We start from the raw sequence: 18,348 nt of genomic DNA on the forward strand, positions 1-18,348 counted from the left end.
AATGTCTCTAAAACACAGTGTCACACAGAAGCACCACATGGTGGCACAAAAGTACCCTCAGCTCTGACGTTTAAAACCATAGGAATTCTGTGTGCCCCCATATGCCACTTATCAATGTTTAGGCTAGTTTTATATATGCGGGAAGCGAACAGCCTGCTGGAGCTATCTGGATCCGGCATTGCCGGACGGTACCTGAAGGCCTGCCGTCCCCCTTAACTAAAATGGGGCCTGGGGAGATCTGGCCACTACCTGGCAAAAGTGCTGAGAATCAGACAGACAAAAAAACGCTGTGTGCAGAGAACGCAGGAACAGCCTGCTGGATCTCTTACCGCATATGTGAAAATAGCCGTAATTGGCTTCTCCTCATATAAAATACAAAAAACAAAAAATGCCCAGAAAAAGAAGCTAAACAAGGACTTATTTAGAGTAGACGTGAATCAAGGACGTGCTGTTCTCCACGGATGGAACACGGCTCTACTGTCTCCAGTGGATATAATCAGACCCTCAGTTCTGTTCAGTCTGTTTTTCATGGACCACTGCTTGGAGACACTTGGAAAATCCCCTTTTCGGCCTAATAGTGCACAGCAGGATACAGTTCGGTGCAACTTGGGCCACTCTGCTTTTTTCATGCATTTGTAAAACGATGAAACACAGTGGGCAAGAAACCGACACAATACGGACATCACAGATAAAAAGCAGACCGGACGTGTGACTAAGGGTACATTTACATGAACGTAAGCCATCTGTGCCCATGCTGCGGACCACAAAATGCTGTCCGCAATGCATGGGCACTGGCCGTGTGAATCCCGTATTGTGGCACGGACCCATTGACATGTCCTATCTTTTACAATGCAGAGGCATGGACCAAAAAGCCCACAGAAGCACTTCCGATCCGTGCCATCTTGAGGATAGCAGACCCAATGGCCAATGCCCGTATACTGAGGAACCGCCTTTTGCGGTCCATAATACAGGCATGGGCGGCATATGGTAGTGTGAAGGTACCCTAAGGCCTTACAGTCTGTCTACGTTTCTGTAAGTGATATTAGTGGTTATGTATGATAACGCGAGTTTGAAGGCAGGCTATAGCATGAGTGCATCTTCTTAATAAAAATATATAATTTGTTTAATTATCTATTTACTCAAAGGTTTCAGATATACAATATTTTTGTGGATTTCCAAATTGCTGATTTTCAGAACTCCACTCTTAACATTTTTGCTTGTGCAGAAGCAAGTTCAGAACTCAGACGGCAGGCTATGGGCGAGATTTATCATCTCCCAACTCCAGTTTTCTAGCGAAAAAAAAGTTGCAAACACTGTGTTTGCAACTTTTTAAATGCCATTGTTACAAGATATTGTCGCAAGTAGCATTTTTTTGCCACCCTCGACACTTTATGAAAAAGGGGCGTGATAAGGGTGGTGAGAGGGCAGGGCCAGTAGGCCCGACACATTTACATTCATTTGCGTCAGTTTTCTGGCCTAATTAAAGGGGTTCTGCACTTTCATTTAACTGATGATCTATCCTCTGGTTAGATCATCAGCTTCTGATCGGCGGGACCCCCGCCGATCAGCTGTTTGTTCACTTGAATGGAGCTTAGCCCCGCCCACGCTAGTTGATACTAGTCGTGACGTCAGTGGGCCGGCGGTAAACAGTGAGAAGGCCGCGGCGCTGCTGGAGTGCCGCTGCCTTCTCAAACAGCTGATCGGCGGGGGTCCCGGATATCGGACCCCGCCAATCAGAAGCTGATGATCTATCCAGAGGATAGATCATCAGTTAAATGAAAGTGCAGAAACCCTTTAAACTAGGGTTGTCACTATACCAAAATTTCAAATCTATTTCGATACCATAAAAAAGTATTGAGATACTCGATACCATTCGATAAAACTAAAACAGTAAAAAAGCAGCGTGCATTTTATGGAACGTCCGGCCCACAATCAAACTGTCCTATCCTATTTTTTGGGGGGGACAAGGAAAAAATGGTGAATTGCGCAGTTTTTATTTATTTATTTTTTACAGTGTTCACGTCATAGGAGATTTTTTTAATATTTTAATAGTTTGGACTTTTTGGACATGGCGATATATAATATGTTTATTTATTGTTTAGATATTTTATATGTAACATTTGGAAAGGGGGTGATTTATACTTTTTTTACTTTTTATTTAATACCATTTCCCCCTTAGGGGCTAGTACCTGTGATCTTTTAATCCCTTGTCCTATTCACCTTAAGGGCTCTTTCACACGAGCGGATGCCACACGGGTAATCCGCTGCTTGAAAGAGAGCCAAGCCCAGCTCCGGACAGCAGAGACACAGAGCATTAACATGACTGATAATGCTCCGTGCCTCTCTGTGATCTATTTACTACAAAATCACAGTGAGATAAAGTTGTCATGTTAATGCTCCGTGTTTCTGGTTTCCGCAGCGGGTCTTGGCACTCTCTTACGCAGCGGATTACCCGCACAGCATCTGCTCATGTGAAAGAGCCCTAATAGATCTCTATTAGGGTGAATAGGATATTACACTCTCCCTGCTGCCCTGTGCACATGGCAGCAGGGAGCTTACCATGGAAGGCTTCAGTAGCGTCCTGGCTACCATGGTAACCGATCGGAGCCCCGCGACTTCATTGCTGCCACCAATGAGGAGAGGAGCAGAGGTCGCACTACATTTTTTTCCAGAAGAGTAAAAATACTCCTCTTAACAATTTTGAGGAGTATTTTTAGCCGAGGAGGAGTACGAATTTTGCGTTAATTCATATATATATATATATATATATATATAATGCATAGGCCCACATAACGGTATGAGGCTGATGTTTCTGCAGGGAACCATTGCTAGTCTCCTATGCAGAAATAAATGTAGACAATTTTATATTTATCCAACGTCATACACTAAACATAAGACCACTGCTGCCATACACAGCGCCCCACCTGACGCTGCCATACACAGCGCCCACCTGACGCTACTATATATAGACAGATAGTTTACTAGATACACATTGCACACACAGCTCTGCTACATGTCCATTACACAGATAGAACTACTGTGTGTACATAACACACAGAAAACTGTACAATAGACTGGTTACACTGACATCGCCCTGCTTTATACACACCTTCCATACATAAAGTACCTCTGCATTCTCCAATTCTCCACCAGCACACTCCTACACTGAGCCTGTGTTCCCCTAACTCCTCCCAGACACATGGCTAATAACATGACTGTGACATCACCACAGGTCCTGTAACCACAATGCAGTGTTTTAGTACAGACTCTGGAGCAGTTCCTGGTGAGAGATGCCTGTGAGGGGCGGGGCTTCTAAGGAGAGGGGCGGCGCTTAATGTGTGCTGGACCTGGCAGCACTACGCCACCAGTGTTTTTCATGGGGGGGAGGGGGGTTTGCACTGCGCCATCAATGAAGATAATTAAAGTTTTATACAGATACAGGAGGCGGGTGCTGGCGGCAGAATCACATAGCCGGCACCCGACATCTATGACAGGGAGGTGCGATCAGGGGCAGTTAACCCCTCACGTGCAGCACTGAGAGCAGCGCGTGCCATGTTCTCTGATACTAGTCACATGGCCTGGGAGCAGCTCAGTCCCATTCATAATACCAAGCACAGCCACAATACAATGGACGGCGCTGTGCTAGGTAAGCATTGAGGAGGCTGTAATGCTCACTGGAGAGCTGCAGCCTCTTCAAACAGCTGATCAGCAGGAACTGAACCGCCACCGAGCAGCTATTGATGGCCTATCCTAAGCATAGTCCATCAATATCAAAATCCCAGACAACCCCTTCAATCAGTTCTGACAACACGCATACAGTATTTGGATAGGTTAACTCAACAATTAGTAATACAGGAAGTGAAAATGTCACATGTTGAGTAAACAAAGGTGTAACAAGAGATGTGTCACCGCATGAAAAGCAGAAGTGAACCACAAGCGGCCTGCTGCAGTCTCTAACATTGTATCTCTAAGCACATTTAAGCACAGGCAAATAAAGAGCAGACCAAGGCACATATACTCCGTAGATAATGGGTGACTAATGAAGTATACACTTCATAACAGTCTCAAAAGTTCTGCACCATGAGAAGACGACATGAAATGAATGAAAAGATAAAAATAATTCAAGGAGGAAAACACTAAAACACTTTTTTCATTATTGTTAAAAGGTTATCAGTCAGTAGCAAGGTTGTTTGGTGAAAGAACATTGCCAACCGTGGTCATCTTTAGGCCTCTTGCACACGACCGTATGCATTTTGCGGAACGGAACAGCTGGCCCTTTCATAGAACAGTCCTATCCTTGTCCGTAATGCGGACAATAATAGGACATGTTCTATTTTTTTGTGGAACGGAAATACAGAAATTGAATGCCCACGGAGTAACTTCCGTTTTATTTTTTATGGATCCATTGAAGTGAATGGTTCCGCATACGTTCCCTCAAAAAACGGACACGGAAAGAAAATACGTTCGTATGCAAGAGGCCTTAAACTGAAGACCACAGATGAGCAAACCCTATCAACTGATTACTGGAATGAAGAAAAACTTAATCTTAGATTACCTTTGCTGAAAGGTCACCGCTGTGGTCTCTTCTTCCAACATGGTTCCCCATGGTGCAGTACTAAGTACTTCAAATCCTAAAATGAGAAACAATCTTACATTAAGAATAGCCTGAAAATATATAATGTCTTACCTTAATATTCCACTCCTCCCTTTCTGAATATACACAGATGTGTCCACCCTCACCTTAGCTGGAATTTGGTTAATGGGGTTTCCAGGACTTAGATACTGATGGCCTATTCGAAGGATCAACTGAATTCTCTTGAATGGGAGCTGAGCTGCAGTACCCCAGCATGGCAAATACACAATAGATGGAACCTGGGGGTCATTTATTAAGAATGGCGTTTTAGATGCTGGTCTTAATAACCCCTGCGTTGGTGGTGGATCTGCCGAAGCTATAAAGAGGCGTCGGCCTCTACCTAACTTTGGCACAACCACCGCCGGTCTAACTGTAATCCAGCTTCCTTGCATACAAAATGATAAATAAATGCCAGCCCATCCCGTTCCCCACCCACGCCATGCCCCCTGGCGTGAGCAGGGAAAAGTCACAGATTGTGGTGCAAATAACCTTTGCGCGACAGATATACGCCAGAAAACTGTGGCATACCTGATCATAAATGACCCCCCTAGTGCTTCCAATTTCATCCACTGTATAGTTTCTGGTACATGCCAAAACAGCTGATTATAGGGGAGCAGGGTGTTAGATCTGAGTCGGATCCCCACCAATCTGATATTGATAGGCTACCAATATCAACTGAAATTTCTCATGAAACGCGTTCAACATAAAAATCGTAACAGGTTAGTGCAGAGACCCAGGAGAGAGGAGTGGCAAGGATAGGAGTTGTAGTCACAGAAGGAGTCCTCACTCTGCCGCTCCCTTGGCTGTGCAGTGATGGGAGGGGCTCAGCCTTTCTTTCCCTCACACACACCCCGGTTTTGGGGCTACTGCCTGATGTTAGGTGGGGTGCCCTTGCTTTAGGTGGGTTTTGGGGTGCAAGGCAGGGCTCCCTCAGAGAGTGATGATGGCACAGTGCAGAGTGGTGAGGCTGAATTTGGGGGTAACTTTACTGAAGCACTTTAGGCAGAATATACAAACAAGCACTTGCAGAGTAAACCCAGTCTTTTCAGATTCCATGCTCAGTTTTCCCAAGGCTGTATATGGGGATATAGGCTGTACAATGAGTACCTCTCTGAGCCTTTTTACAGCTAATTCAAAAAATGGTGCAAGGTTTCTCTCACAATTAATTCTCACTCTCAGTATAGTTCTACAATTCCCAACTGTGGGGTGTAGTCTGTCTCAGTATTATGGAAGGGTGCCTAAAGATTCTCCCTAACCAAAAGCAGTGAGGTCCACAGCCTCGATACATGCATTATTTTGCACTGATGTTTGTCCATGCACTGTCCCTTTGTAATGGCCCTCAACCTTCTACAAAGTTCAATGCTTCTTTCTCTCAGAAAGTGACACAGGTTTCCAGTCACTTTTCTGGTCACTCTCAGCTTGCAGGGCTCATGTAACCCTGTCTGCTGCCTTTCTTTGGTACCAGCTAGCCACTTTAGCTATTTACACTTTGGCTGCTGAATGCACACTAATCACAATCCTACAGCTACCAGCTCAGAGGGGTAGGGCCAGCCCACCCTAGCAACTGAGTCTAGGGCCAGGGATTAACTATTTCTCCAGAACACAGCCCGTGGGACATAATATACACAGTAAAGTCACATAACCCCACTTAGCAGTTAACCACCAGGTCACTGTATTAGCAAAACCCTTCACCGACTGCAATTACCATTACAACCTGTTTGGAATATAGTGGAGGTACAGACAAGGATCGTGAGGCCCTGAACTGAGACCAACCCCACTGTCTCTACCTACTTGCAGTACCAACCCTAAATGGCTGAACTGCAACTGGACGACAGTCCCTACGCTAAATAGGTGCAGAAACGAACACATGGACAGAACAAACATAAAAGCAAAGTCCACAGAAATGTGTCAAAACCAGACGGGCTACGAAGTACCAAAACGTGAGACAGAATGGTCAATAGACAAGCTGGGGTCAAAAACATATATTATCATAGCAGTACAGGAATTGGGACAACGCTAGTGAGCCAACAAAGACTATCACTGGCAATGGTGAATGAATAGGAAATTATTTAAATAGAGCGACGGGTCCCTGGATCAGAACCTGATAGGTCCAGTAGCCCGGCGCTCCATAGGCCAGAACACAACCCCACTTATCACTGAAAAGCTGGCGCCCGGTCAGGTAAGTTTATTACACAACTTCTGGGTGACCACTCTTAGGCACATATACACGATAGACATCTCGTGACACAGTATTGTGAAATAATTAAAAAGAATAGTAATCTTGCAACTTACACCTCAGAATATGTTAGGCCAAGAGGTCAGAAAGGATATATCTGTAAAGTGTAACCCCTGACACAAACAACAATTCAGATTTGGTCAGATTAATGACTCTCCATGCAACACAAAGTTTCATACCCTTGAATTGCACAGTTTCAGAGACTCCCCATTGCCCACTCATAGAAAGCTGAGGAAACCTTATCTATGTAATTAATCAGCTCTACTTCGAGCTAACTTTTTGAGCCTGTATAGGAAATACTCCGAACAGAAAATTACGGTACATGAACAGACTCCCAAGTGGATCTTTTGCTTGGCTGCCACAGCTGGCACAGGCTTTAGTCAGTTAGGGATCCACGGATCAATGCTGTTCGGGTAAGCAAAACTTTGAACATATGCAGAACTAAAACAAAATCCCATAGTATGACTGGCAGCATTATCTGACAACTCATATTAAGGAGAGATTCCATCAGCAGAAGGAAGATAATTTACTTGGGATGATGCCAGTTGTCCTTAAAAGGCACTGAACTTTGGTAAAACTTTTGATAGGTCATAGAGACATATCAACAATTTTGGTTGGTGAGGGTCTGAGTTCTGAGACCCTCCCTGATTGCTAGAACGATTAAAGAAGAGCACATACATAGCACGCTCTCTCCTTGGTGTAGAGGATGGTATCAAGACAAGCCTAAAGGCTTCTAGTGAGTCCATTCCCTGCTGCTAGCAGAAAGAGCATGATATGCAAGCTCTTCTCCAACCTCGTTCTAGTGAGAAACCACCGATCAAAACTTTTGATGTCTCTATGACATATCAACATTTTGTGACCCTTTAAACGTCTCCTCTGATATGTCCATAGATAGCATGCTGAATATTAGGGCCCATAGACATTTTATCCAATTTTAGTCCAGATTATGAGACCTCTCCTAGCTCAACTCGCACTCAAACTTACTACTTTCATCTAGGACAATAATGGGGGTTAATTAATGGACTCTCAGGAGGTTTAATAGTTTAAAGGGCTTCTGTCACCCCACTAAGCTGTTTTTTTTTGTGTACTTATAATCCCTATACTGCGATTTATCCATACATAATGTGATTAATCATTTTGGTTCAGTAGATTTTGCTAAAAACATACTTTTATAATATGTAAATTACCTGTCTACCAGCAAGTAGGGCGGCTACTTGCGGTTAGCAGCCGCATCCTCCTATCATAATGACGCCCCCTCCGCATGTTGATTGACAGGGCCAGGGAATGGGATCGTTCTCTGCTGGCCCTGTTTGCATTCAAAATCTGGCGCCTGCGCCGTACCTGTCTTCAATCGGCGCAGGCGTACTGAGAGGCTGACGCTCGCTCGGCCGCTCCATCCTCAATGCGCCTGCGCCGATGACGTCACATCTACACCCGGCGCAGGCGAATTGAGGATGGAGCGGCCGAGCGAACGTCCGCCTCTCAGTGCGCCTGCGCCGATTGAAGACAGCTAAGGCGCAAGCGCCAGATTTTGAATGCAACAGGGCCAGCAGAGAACGATCCCGTTCCCTGGCCCTGTCAATCAACATGCGTAGGGGGCGTCATTATGATAGGAGGATGCGGCTGCTACCAGCAAGTAGCCGCCCCACTTGCTGGTAGACAGGTAATTTACATATTATAAAAGTACGTTTTTAGCAAAATCTACTGAACCAAAATGATTAATCACATTATGTATGGATAAATCGCAGTATAGGGATTATAAGTACACAAAAAAAAAAAAAAAACAGTTTAGTGGGGTGACAGAAGCCCTTTAAGAAATAGATTCTCGCTTGTAAAGCACGGATTTAGTGACAGTCAACTCTTAATCTAATGCTCCACCACCGTATGACCGTAACAGATGTTACAAGCAAGGCGTTGCCTTGAGGAGCTAGTGAGTAATATTCTAGATGCTTAGGGCATTCAGTGATAACTTGTCAAGGTTAAAAGCTTGTTGGCCTCAGTAATTCTGCACATTATTCTACTTTGGATTTTGCTTCATAAACTCCTGTTATCAATTTTAATTGATGTCAGCAGCTTTCTCAGGTCTGCACAAAAAAAATTCTAGATTCTACCGCAGGTGATGGCAGCTATACTGTACACATTTACCTCATTATGAAACATGAGCACCCAGGCGCACACCGCTATCTAAGTGCTGCATTTCACCAGATAGAGAGGAAGTCTATTCAGCTGAAGTCCTATGTTCATGTGGATTAGGCCACGTGCAGACAATCATATATTTTGCAGTCCACAAACCGTGGATACGGGCCATGTACATGCCACAACCTCTTTGTAGAAATGCTACAAACTAGAATAGGACATGTTCTATAATTTGTGGAACGTCCGCACAGATGCGGACAGCACAAGGATGACATTAGGTTTGTTTGCAGTCCCATAGAAATTAAAGGGTCTACATGTGATCTGCAAAAAATGAGGAAGTCCTGTGCATGAAGGCCCAATATGCCTTCATACTGTGGGTCACCCTACCACTGCAGAAGCTATTAGGATCTTGACAAAGCCAACGGTCTGCTGTGAAGGTTCATCTGTCAACTCCAGCAATGCATCTCTGATGGGACCCACTGAAGCTTGTGTGCTGTGGTTTCTTCTTTGGGAATTGAAGGGGAAGTGTATTAGTAGAAGATGTTTCCTTATCAGAACAATCATGTCGAGCAGTCTCTGTCTTAGCATTTACATTTTTGCACAAGTTTTCAGTACAATTTTTATTTACATTGTTCATGTTTCCTGTTACCACCATTTGCACTGAAAGCCTTTTCTATATAGGGGAATTACAGTGAAATGCTGGCTGTTTGGTCTTCTTTAGTCATAAAGTGAAGTTCTGCTTTTACAAGTTTTGCAAGCTTTTGGTAGCTTCGGCCAAACAATGATTTCCTTCTGACTCCCCCACACACGTGCATGCTCTGCAGCGGTTTATCTCTTATAAGACTGTTGGTTAAAAGGAAAACGGGCTTAGTTGCCTGTAGCAACCAATAACCAATCAGATTGATCCTTTCATTTTCCACTGGAGCTCTGAAAAATGAAAGGTGGAATCTGGTTGGTTGCTATGGTCAACTAAGCCAGTTTCCATTTGCACCAGTTTTTATAAATCTTCTTCTGAGATTTCATCAAGCATGACAGATCTTTCTTTCCACCACCATCATGGCGTAGAGCCGTTATAACCCCAAACACGTAAAACCAGTTCCAGGAATCTAAACAGAGTTGTTTCAGTGGCAAGCACATGGATTTCTGCAAGCTCCATTCAGATGAAAGGAAGTCACTAGAATATAACTTAAGCTTCTCATATGGACAATTCACTGCTACCAATCCCCCTCCTTCTTAAGCTGAGAGGCTGAAATTAGAAAAACATTGTGCAAACGCATTCTGCCAAATATCTTTAATTGAATTAAAATGGAGGCTATACTTGGCTTTACTCTGAGATAAGGCTGGGCCTGGGGGGCAGATGTCAGAGCGGACCAAACACAAACATGTTGTCAGACCTCCACTTTCACACCCTACCGAGTCATTTGTAATGTTTTTTTTATAGAAAACTTACTCCTATTTATCTTTGATTTAGTCTTGACAGATTCACACTTTATAAGGCTGGGTTCACACTTTTTGCAATAGGGTTTTCTGATCTGCAACTCATCTAAACTGATTGAAAAACTGAAGACAAACAATATGCTCTTCAGGGCTCATGCACACGGCTGTTGCCGGGACGTGCCCGTATTGCGGCCCACAAACAGTTGAATAGGTCTGCAATCTGGAAGGAGCGGTGCAGAACGGAGGCACGGAAGCCCTATCAAGTTGAATGGACCTGCATCCGTCGGCGGCAACAGCATTGGGGACGACAAATTGCGATCCCCAATGCATGGAATGGCTGGCACGCGTTCGTGTGCATGAGGTCTAAAGGGCATCTGTCAGAATATATTAAGCTATGAAACTGGCTGAATTGTTAGACTACTTTCACATTAGCGTTTTGGCTTTCAGTTTGTGAGATCTGTTCAGGGCTCTCACAAGCGGTCCAAAATGGATCAGTTTTGCCCTAATGCATTCTGAATGGAAAAGGATCCGCGTTTTTGCTGATTCATGACGGATCCGCAAAAAAACGCTAGTGTGAAAGTAGCCTTACATATGCACTTGGCAGCTGAAGACATCTGTGTTGGTCCCATGTCCATACGTGCCAGCATTGCTGATAAAAATGAAGTAGTTTTAATATATGCAAATGATCCTCTAGGAGCAATGGGGGCATTACCATTACACCTAGAGGCTCAGCCCTCTCTGCAACTACCACGCCTTCTGCACTTTGATTAGCAGGGCCAGGCAGGATGAGGTTTCCACTGCCTAACCCTGTCAATCAAAGTGCAGAAGGTGTGGCAGCTGCAGAGAGAGCTGAACTGAACCTCAAGGAGTAATGGCAACGCCCCCGTTGCACCTATAATCCTAACATCCTTTTTCTCAGTAATGTGGGCACATATGAACATGGAGTCACACAGAGATAATCTCTCAGATTCTGTGAAAAAAATCATAGTGGGCAGATTTACTATTGAAAATGCGCCAGTTTTTGGGCACAATTTGTTCCCCAAAACTGTCATGCATACTTTGCATCACATTTACTGTTTTACATTCTTTTCTAATAATTTAACTTCTAGTAGTGGCATAACGGGAAAGGGGTCATGGCTCAGTGGGGAAATGGGCGTGACCTAAATGCACCTCTGTGCATCAAAATTTTGGCGCATATTTGGAGTGAAACTATGCCAACTTATAGGTGTTGTAAACTAGAATGTATATGAAAAGGGAAAAGAATATAGAAACTAAAACTTCACTTTTATTGGAATAATCTAAAATAATGGATCACTTAACATACTACAAAAAATATTAGGAACAGTCTTACCGGTGTGGTGCTTATTCAATGGACCCTACACAACCGGGTGGATGACACTGCATGGATGATTCACTTGGTGTCCTGGTGGTCAGATATAGTCCACAACTAACGGGGACATGGGCCAGAAGGGGAAGGTACGCTATACGATGTGATAGGTATCCTGTCCCTATGTGGCCCTCTCAGTACTATTACACCCTGAATGTCCTAACTAATGCAGAGTCATCGCCCTGAGAAGAGCTGCCCCGACTGGAACCTATCCCTATTATTGGTCCCTACACATCCCTGTCAGGAGGAGGGAAAATGATAGGCTATCTATCTCCTATCTAGTTAAAAGTATCTAACTCAACTCAAATGGAGAGATAGATGTCTTCAATACCAAATGTCCTGACGCGTTTCATCTTAAAGATATCACCCCAGAATCATCAGGGGACAGGGGTTTGCCTAAAATAAAAATTTTTTAATACAAATGTCAAACCAAAGGGCCCAGGCTAATAATATTCACCAGAAACATATTGGCTATTTAAAATTGATAAGGCCCAATTTTAATGATAATCAGAGCCAGTCAGTTGTTATTATACCTTCATCAGTAGAAGGCAATGTGGCAGCGCGTTTCGCTGAAGTGCGGCGGCCACATGTAGAGGGCCGCCGTCACTTTAAATTGGTCCATGGCCCACGCCTACTGCTGGTTACAGTTGGCTCGGCAACGTCACTTCCAGGCGCGCAGAGCCGCCGGGACGTGTAGCGCATGCGCACAAGGCGAGGGGAGGGTGTGAGTATAGCGTCAGTGTTACTAGGCAGCGGGGGACGCTAGCCAACACAGCACCGACAATAACCGCACAGATAGTAAGCAGTGTATGCTTACCAAAGTTAACAAAACCAATACATACTACACCAGGGAATATACAGGGTACAAGTACAGGGTACCCTCGGCTGGCAAAAGAGGGACCTAAGGTGAGATATAATAATTGCTGAGGTACTTAAATGAGAATAGCAGTATGTGACACAACTAGATGCAGGGTCACTATATATCATCCAACTCAACGGGAACCATATTAGAAGAAATAACCGTAGTTCAATTTTGGACTCGAGGTCTGTAATTTAAAAATCCAGAATGCCTCCCAATCTCCCCCTGGCGGTGTGTAGGGGACCTTTTCAATGCCTACAACGATGATACTCTTTTTGTCACCACCATGTGTCTCCACAATATGTCTCGCAACTGCGGTATCTCTAATGTTACGGATATCGCCAATGTGCTCTGAAATTCTCTCTTGTGTCTTGCCCACGTATTGGAGCCCACAGACACAATTGGCCAGGTAGACCACTCCTATAGACCAACAATTAATGAATTGACGGGTTTTAAAAGTGGATTTGTCAATGTTACTATTGAACGATTTGGTTGTCTGTATCATCTCACAGAAGCTGCAGTTCCCACAGCGGTAGCACCCCGCTGTGCGACCCTTCAGCCACATTCTTGCATCCCTCACAGGTTTACGTTCGAGGTGACTGTGCACAAGGTGGTCCCTTAAACTCCTCTCTCGTCTATAGGTGATGGATGATTCTGGTCCAATCACCATGCGCAGATCAGGGTCCATGCGAAGGATATCCTAGTGTTTAGAGATAATCTCTCTCACCTTCCTGTGTGTGGTGTCATATGTACCTATGACTCTGATTAGCTTCTGGGACTCCTCTTTGGTGTTCTTAGACTGCAATAGTCGAATACGTTCGTGCTTACGTGTCGTTTGATAAGAAGGACGTAAGACCTTGTCCAGGTAACCTCTCTCACAAAATCTGGTCCTCAACTGGTTAGCCTGTTTGGTGAACTCCTGTTTCTCAGAACAATTGCGTCGGAGCCGTAAGTATTGGCCGGTGGGTATCCCTCGTTTCAAAGGGGTAGCAATCAGTTGGTGGCCGTGGGTTTTCTATAAATGGCCGTCATCAGACCACCGTTCATAGACCTATTAATACAAGCGTGCAGGAAGGGCAGTTGATCTTTCACAATCTCAAAAGTAAATCTGAGGTTGATGGAGTTGTTATTCAGTCAGTGCACAAATTCACAAAAGTCCCTCTTTGACCCACTCCATATGACAAATATATCATCTATAAAGCGAGTCCAAAGGACGATACCAGCCGTGCCGGGTAATGGTTCTTCACCAGACACTACAGTCTCTTCCCACCAGCCCAGGAGCAAATTAGCATAGATGGTAGAAACGCTGGTCAAAAATAAAAAAAATGTCAGGTTGAATTTCAACAGATCCACAGTAAATGCATTATGTGCTCCTAAATGCTGTACCCTGGCCTTTAGAAAGTAACCAATTGCCCCCAAACCTACAGCATGGGTTATGGAGGAATACAAGGCCTCTACGTCTTCCACCAGTCTTCCTCCATCGTCACCCCCTCAAGGCGCAGTAGTAGATCGCCTGTGTCTAGGGTGTATGATTGGCGACTTAGTACGAAAGGTCTTAGGATAGTGTCGACATAGATACCACAGTTTTGAGATAGACCCGACACCCCTGAGACGATTGGACGGCCTCTGAGGGGGGACGTCCCCTTGTGGACCTTAGGGATGCAATAAAAGTTTGGGATGATCGGGTGAGTGGGGAGCAAGAAATCATGCTCCTCCTCACTAATCAAGTTGTTAGGTTTAGCTTTAAGGAGTAACTCCTTTAGTTCCTCCCTATATTCAGATGTGGGATTTACCTGTAGGGATTTATAGCCACTTCCATCATCAAGGCTTTACACATCTCAATGTACATTTTGATGTCAATCACCACAATATTGCCCCTTTATCAGAGGGCTTAATGATGATGGATCTGTCAGTTTCAAGTGCATCAAGAGCTCTCTGTTTCTCCCGGCTAAGGTTAAAGAAGATAGGAGAAGGATTTAACTCCTTAAGTTCCCTTACAACATTTCTCAGAAACACATCAACACAGGAGATATCACTCTGGGGCGCATTTTCTGGCTCCTAATCTGCCCTCACCACGCAAATCCCCAGGTGTCTTGTCTAGATTGTATAATAACTTGACATGATTCAATATCTCGAGTGGTACACCCAACTCTCTGCTCTCTTTTTTATTTTGGGTTTGGAAATGTTTGTGCCAGCGTAATTTTCTGGCAAAAAGATTCAAATCCTTCACCCAATTGAATAAGTTAAAGTGAGAGGTGGGTAAAAAAGATAATCCTTGTTTTAGAATTGACATATCTGAATTAGGCTACTTTCACACTTGCGTTCAGAGCGGATCCGTCTGAGACGGATCCGCTCATGTAATGCAGACGGTGGCTCCGTTCAGTACGGATCCGTCTGCATTATAATGTTAAAAAATTTCTAAGTGTGAAAGTAGCCTCAGACGGATCCGTCCAGACTTTCAATGTAAAGTCAATGGGGGACGGATCCGTTTGAAGATTGAGCCATAGTGTGTCATCTTCAAACGGATCCGTCCCCATTGACTTACATTGTAAGTCTGGACGGATCCGCACGCCTCCGCACGGCCAGGCGGGCACCCGAACGCTGCAAGCAGCGTTCAGGTGTCCGCCTGCTGAGCGGAGCGGAGGCTGAACGCTGCCAGACTGATGCATTCTGAGCGGATCCGCATCCACTCAGAATGCATTAGGGCAGTACCGATGCGTTCGGGTCCGCTTGTGAGCCCCTTCAAATGGAGCTCACAAGCGGACAGCCGACCGCTAGTGTGAAAGTAGCCTTAGTGAGACCATGTGAAGACAGATTAATCACTTGAGTCTCTGATTCAGATGATCTCAACTCTGTTATGAGGTTGCATTCCTGTTGCGTAATGGGTATGGGCTTTTTTGTTCTAAAAAATGCGTAGCGGGGGTAGTTCTTCCTATCTGCCGGCCCCCTCTACCTCTGGATCTCCCACCACGGCCTCTTCTTTTCCCCCTATCAGATCTGTCTCTTTCTGAGTCTGACAACTCTGCTTCTGTGGAGGAGCCTTCTTGCTCCCGATCCCTTGGAGGTTCAGAACTCAGGAAGGTCGATTGCGAATTGTCTATGCTTCTCTCCTTTAGTTGAAATTGAAAACGCTCTACTGTCTTTTTCAGTTGTTTTTCTTTACTAGAGAACTCTGCTTCCTGACTGAATTTTTTTGTTATTTCAATTTGTTCTTGCAATTTGTTTTCAAAATGTTCTAATGTATTTTTCTCCTCCTCTAGCAGTACCTGCATAAATCTAATCAAGCTACTTGTTGCTTCTTTCTCCCATTTGTTCATAAGTGTGGTGGTCCTGCATCGTTTAGCAGGGGCCTAGTTGTGTCACATACTGCTATTTTCATTTAAGTACCTCAGCAATTATTATATCTCACCTTAGGTCCCTCTTTTGCCAGCCGAGGGTACCCTGTACTTTAAATATTCCCTGGTGTAGTATGTATTAGTTTTGTTAACTTTGGTAAGCATACACTGCTTACTATCTGTGGAGTTATCGTTGGTGCTGCATTGGCTAGCGTCCCGCGCTGCCTAGCAACACTGACGCTATACTCGCATCCTCCCCGCGCCTTGTGCGCATGCGCTACACGTCCCGGCGTCTCAGCGTCGCCGAGCCAATGGCTATGGATCAATTTAAAGTGACGGCAGCCCTCTACATGTGGCCGCCGCACATCAGCGAACCGCGCTGCCACACTCCCTTCTACTGATGAAGGTATGATAACAACTGACTGGCTCTGATTATCATTAAAATTGGGCTTTATCAATTTTAAATAGCCAATATGTTTCTGGTGAATATGATTAGCCTGGGCCCTTTGGTTAGACATTTGTATTTTAATTTTTGGATTTTAGGCAAGCCCATGTCCCCTGATGATTCTGGGGTGATATCTTTAAGATGAAACGCGTCAGGACATTTGGTATTGAAGACATCTATCTCTCCATTTGAGTTGAGTTACGGTAGATACTTTTAACTAGATAGGAGATAGATAGCCTATCATTTTCCCTCCTCCTGACAGGGATGTGTAGGGACCAATAGTAGGGATAGGTTCCAGTCGGGGCAGCTCTTCTCAGGGCGATGACTCTGCATTAGTTAGGACATTCAGGGTGTAATAGTACTGAGAGGGCCACATAGGGACAGGATACCTATCACATCGCATACCGTACCTTCCCCTTCTGGCCCATGTCCCCGTTAGTTGTGGACTATACCCGACCATCAGGACACCGAGTGAATCATCCATGCAGCGTCATCCACCCGGTTGTGTAGGGTCCATTGAATAAGCACCACACCGGTAAGACTGTTCCTAATATTTTTTTGTAGTATGTTAAGTGATCCATTATTTTAGACTATTCTAATAAAAGTGAAGTTTTAGGTTCTATATTCTTTTCCCTTTTCATATACATTTTGGTCTAAATTCAAAGGGATCAGTACGAATGATTTTTTTGTACTTACATCACTCATACGTGTTTACACAGGTTACGTGTTGTAAACTAGACAGTTTTTTGGAGCACAGACAAAGTTATGGCACATTGACACATTTTTGGCAAATGAACAAAATTCTATCCTAAATTTTGCTCAGGATTTACGATACTCCAAATTTACAAAGGTCCATGCGACAGAATAGTAAATTTGCCTTATATTAAAGAGGACCTGTCGCCCCTCCTGACATGTCTGTTTTAGTAACTACGGTACTTGCATTCCCCATGTCATAACAATCCTGGAGCATCTATTTTTATGACTCTGTATACCATTGCTCTGTTATTTCTACTAGAAGTATATGAAGGAATTGACAGCAACTTGCGGTAAAGGTACAGATGGGTGTTAGCAGTTGGGGGTGTGTCCCTGGACAGTCTGACACCAGCAGCACTGATTGTACAGCCATATACACCCGCTACTGGTAACACCCAGCAGTAACTTTCCCATAGACTACTGGCAAATTATTTGTAAACTAGCAGGCATAATAATAGGATAGAGTCATAAGAATAGATGCTCCATAACTGGCATTACATGGGGAATACAAGTAGTCACTAAAACTGACATGTCAGGAGAGGTGACAGGTCCTCTTTAAGACTCTGATTCGCATTACACTATTACACTATTAACCCCTTTAAGATCACCATGTGCTATCGTATAGCCATCTTCTGGGTTTTTTTTTTAATGAAGAAAAAAGAAACATGAACATTATCAAAAACACAGCGGATCTGAAATACAGCGGATCTGACTTTTCAGAAAACAACTGACGAAAACAATTAATTTGGGGCTTATGAAGTTCCCTGTGAAGTATGAGGAATTTCTTGGCAAATTGCAGTATTGTGGGTAATGATTTGAATTAAGCAAATCATTTTTGATCAGTTACCTTTAAGGTCACCAATGACAGAACAGCTTTCATGTTTTAAAGGGAACCTGTCACCTTGAAAATGCTGTGCAATCTGCAGGCAGCAGGTTATAGAGCAGGAGGAGCTGAGCGGAATGATGTGTAGTTTATGGGAAAAGACTTGTATTTTATCCATGTAAATCCCTGCTTTTGCTATGTTTAGGTCAGTGACTGAGAGCTATATTCATATGCCCAGTCATGCAGAGAAAGCTGTCAATCATTGAAAAGCCCCGCCAACTGGACTCCGAAGCTCAGAACGAAT

At 44.2% G+C, this 18,348-nt stretch overlaps 1 protein-coding gene across 6 annotated transcripts in view; it reads right to left on the minus strand.

Annotated features, from left to right (window-relative positions):
* Positions 1–18,348, minus strand: part of LOC122937718 (myelin basic protein) — a 171,164-nt gene that overhangs the window by 135,528 nt on the left and 17,288 nt on the right. For all 6 annotated transcript variants that reach the window (XM_044292718.1, XM_044292719.1, XM_044292721.1 and 3 more), the window contains exon 2: positions 4,556–4,631. In XM_044292718.1, the coding sequence (XP_044148653.1) occupies positions 4,556–4,606 (51 nt within the window). In that variant the 5' untranslated portion in view covers positions 4,607–4,631. The remainder of the gene's footprint in view (positions 1–4,555; positions 4,632–18,348) is intronic.

This window comes from Bufo gargarizans, chromosome 5 (genome assembly GCF_014858855.1).
Source record: "Bufo gargarizans isolate SCDJY-AF-19 chromosome 5, ASM1485885v1, whole genome shotgun sequence".
In the NCBI taxonomy this organism is placed as follows: domain Eukaryota; kingdom Metazoa; phylum Chordata; class Amphibia; order Anura; family Bufonidae; genus Bufo; species Bufo gargarizans.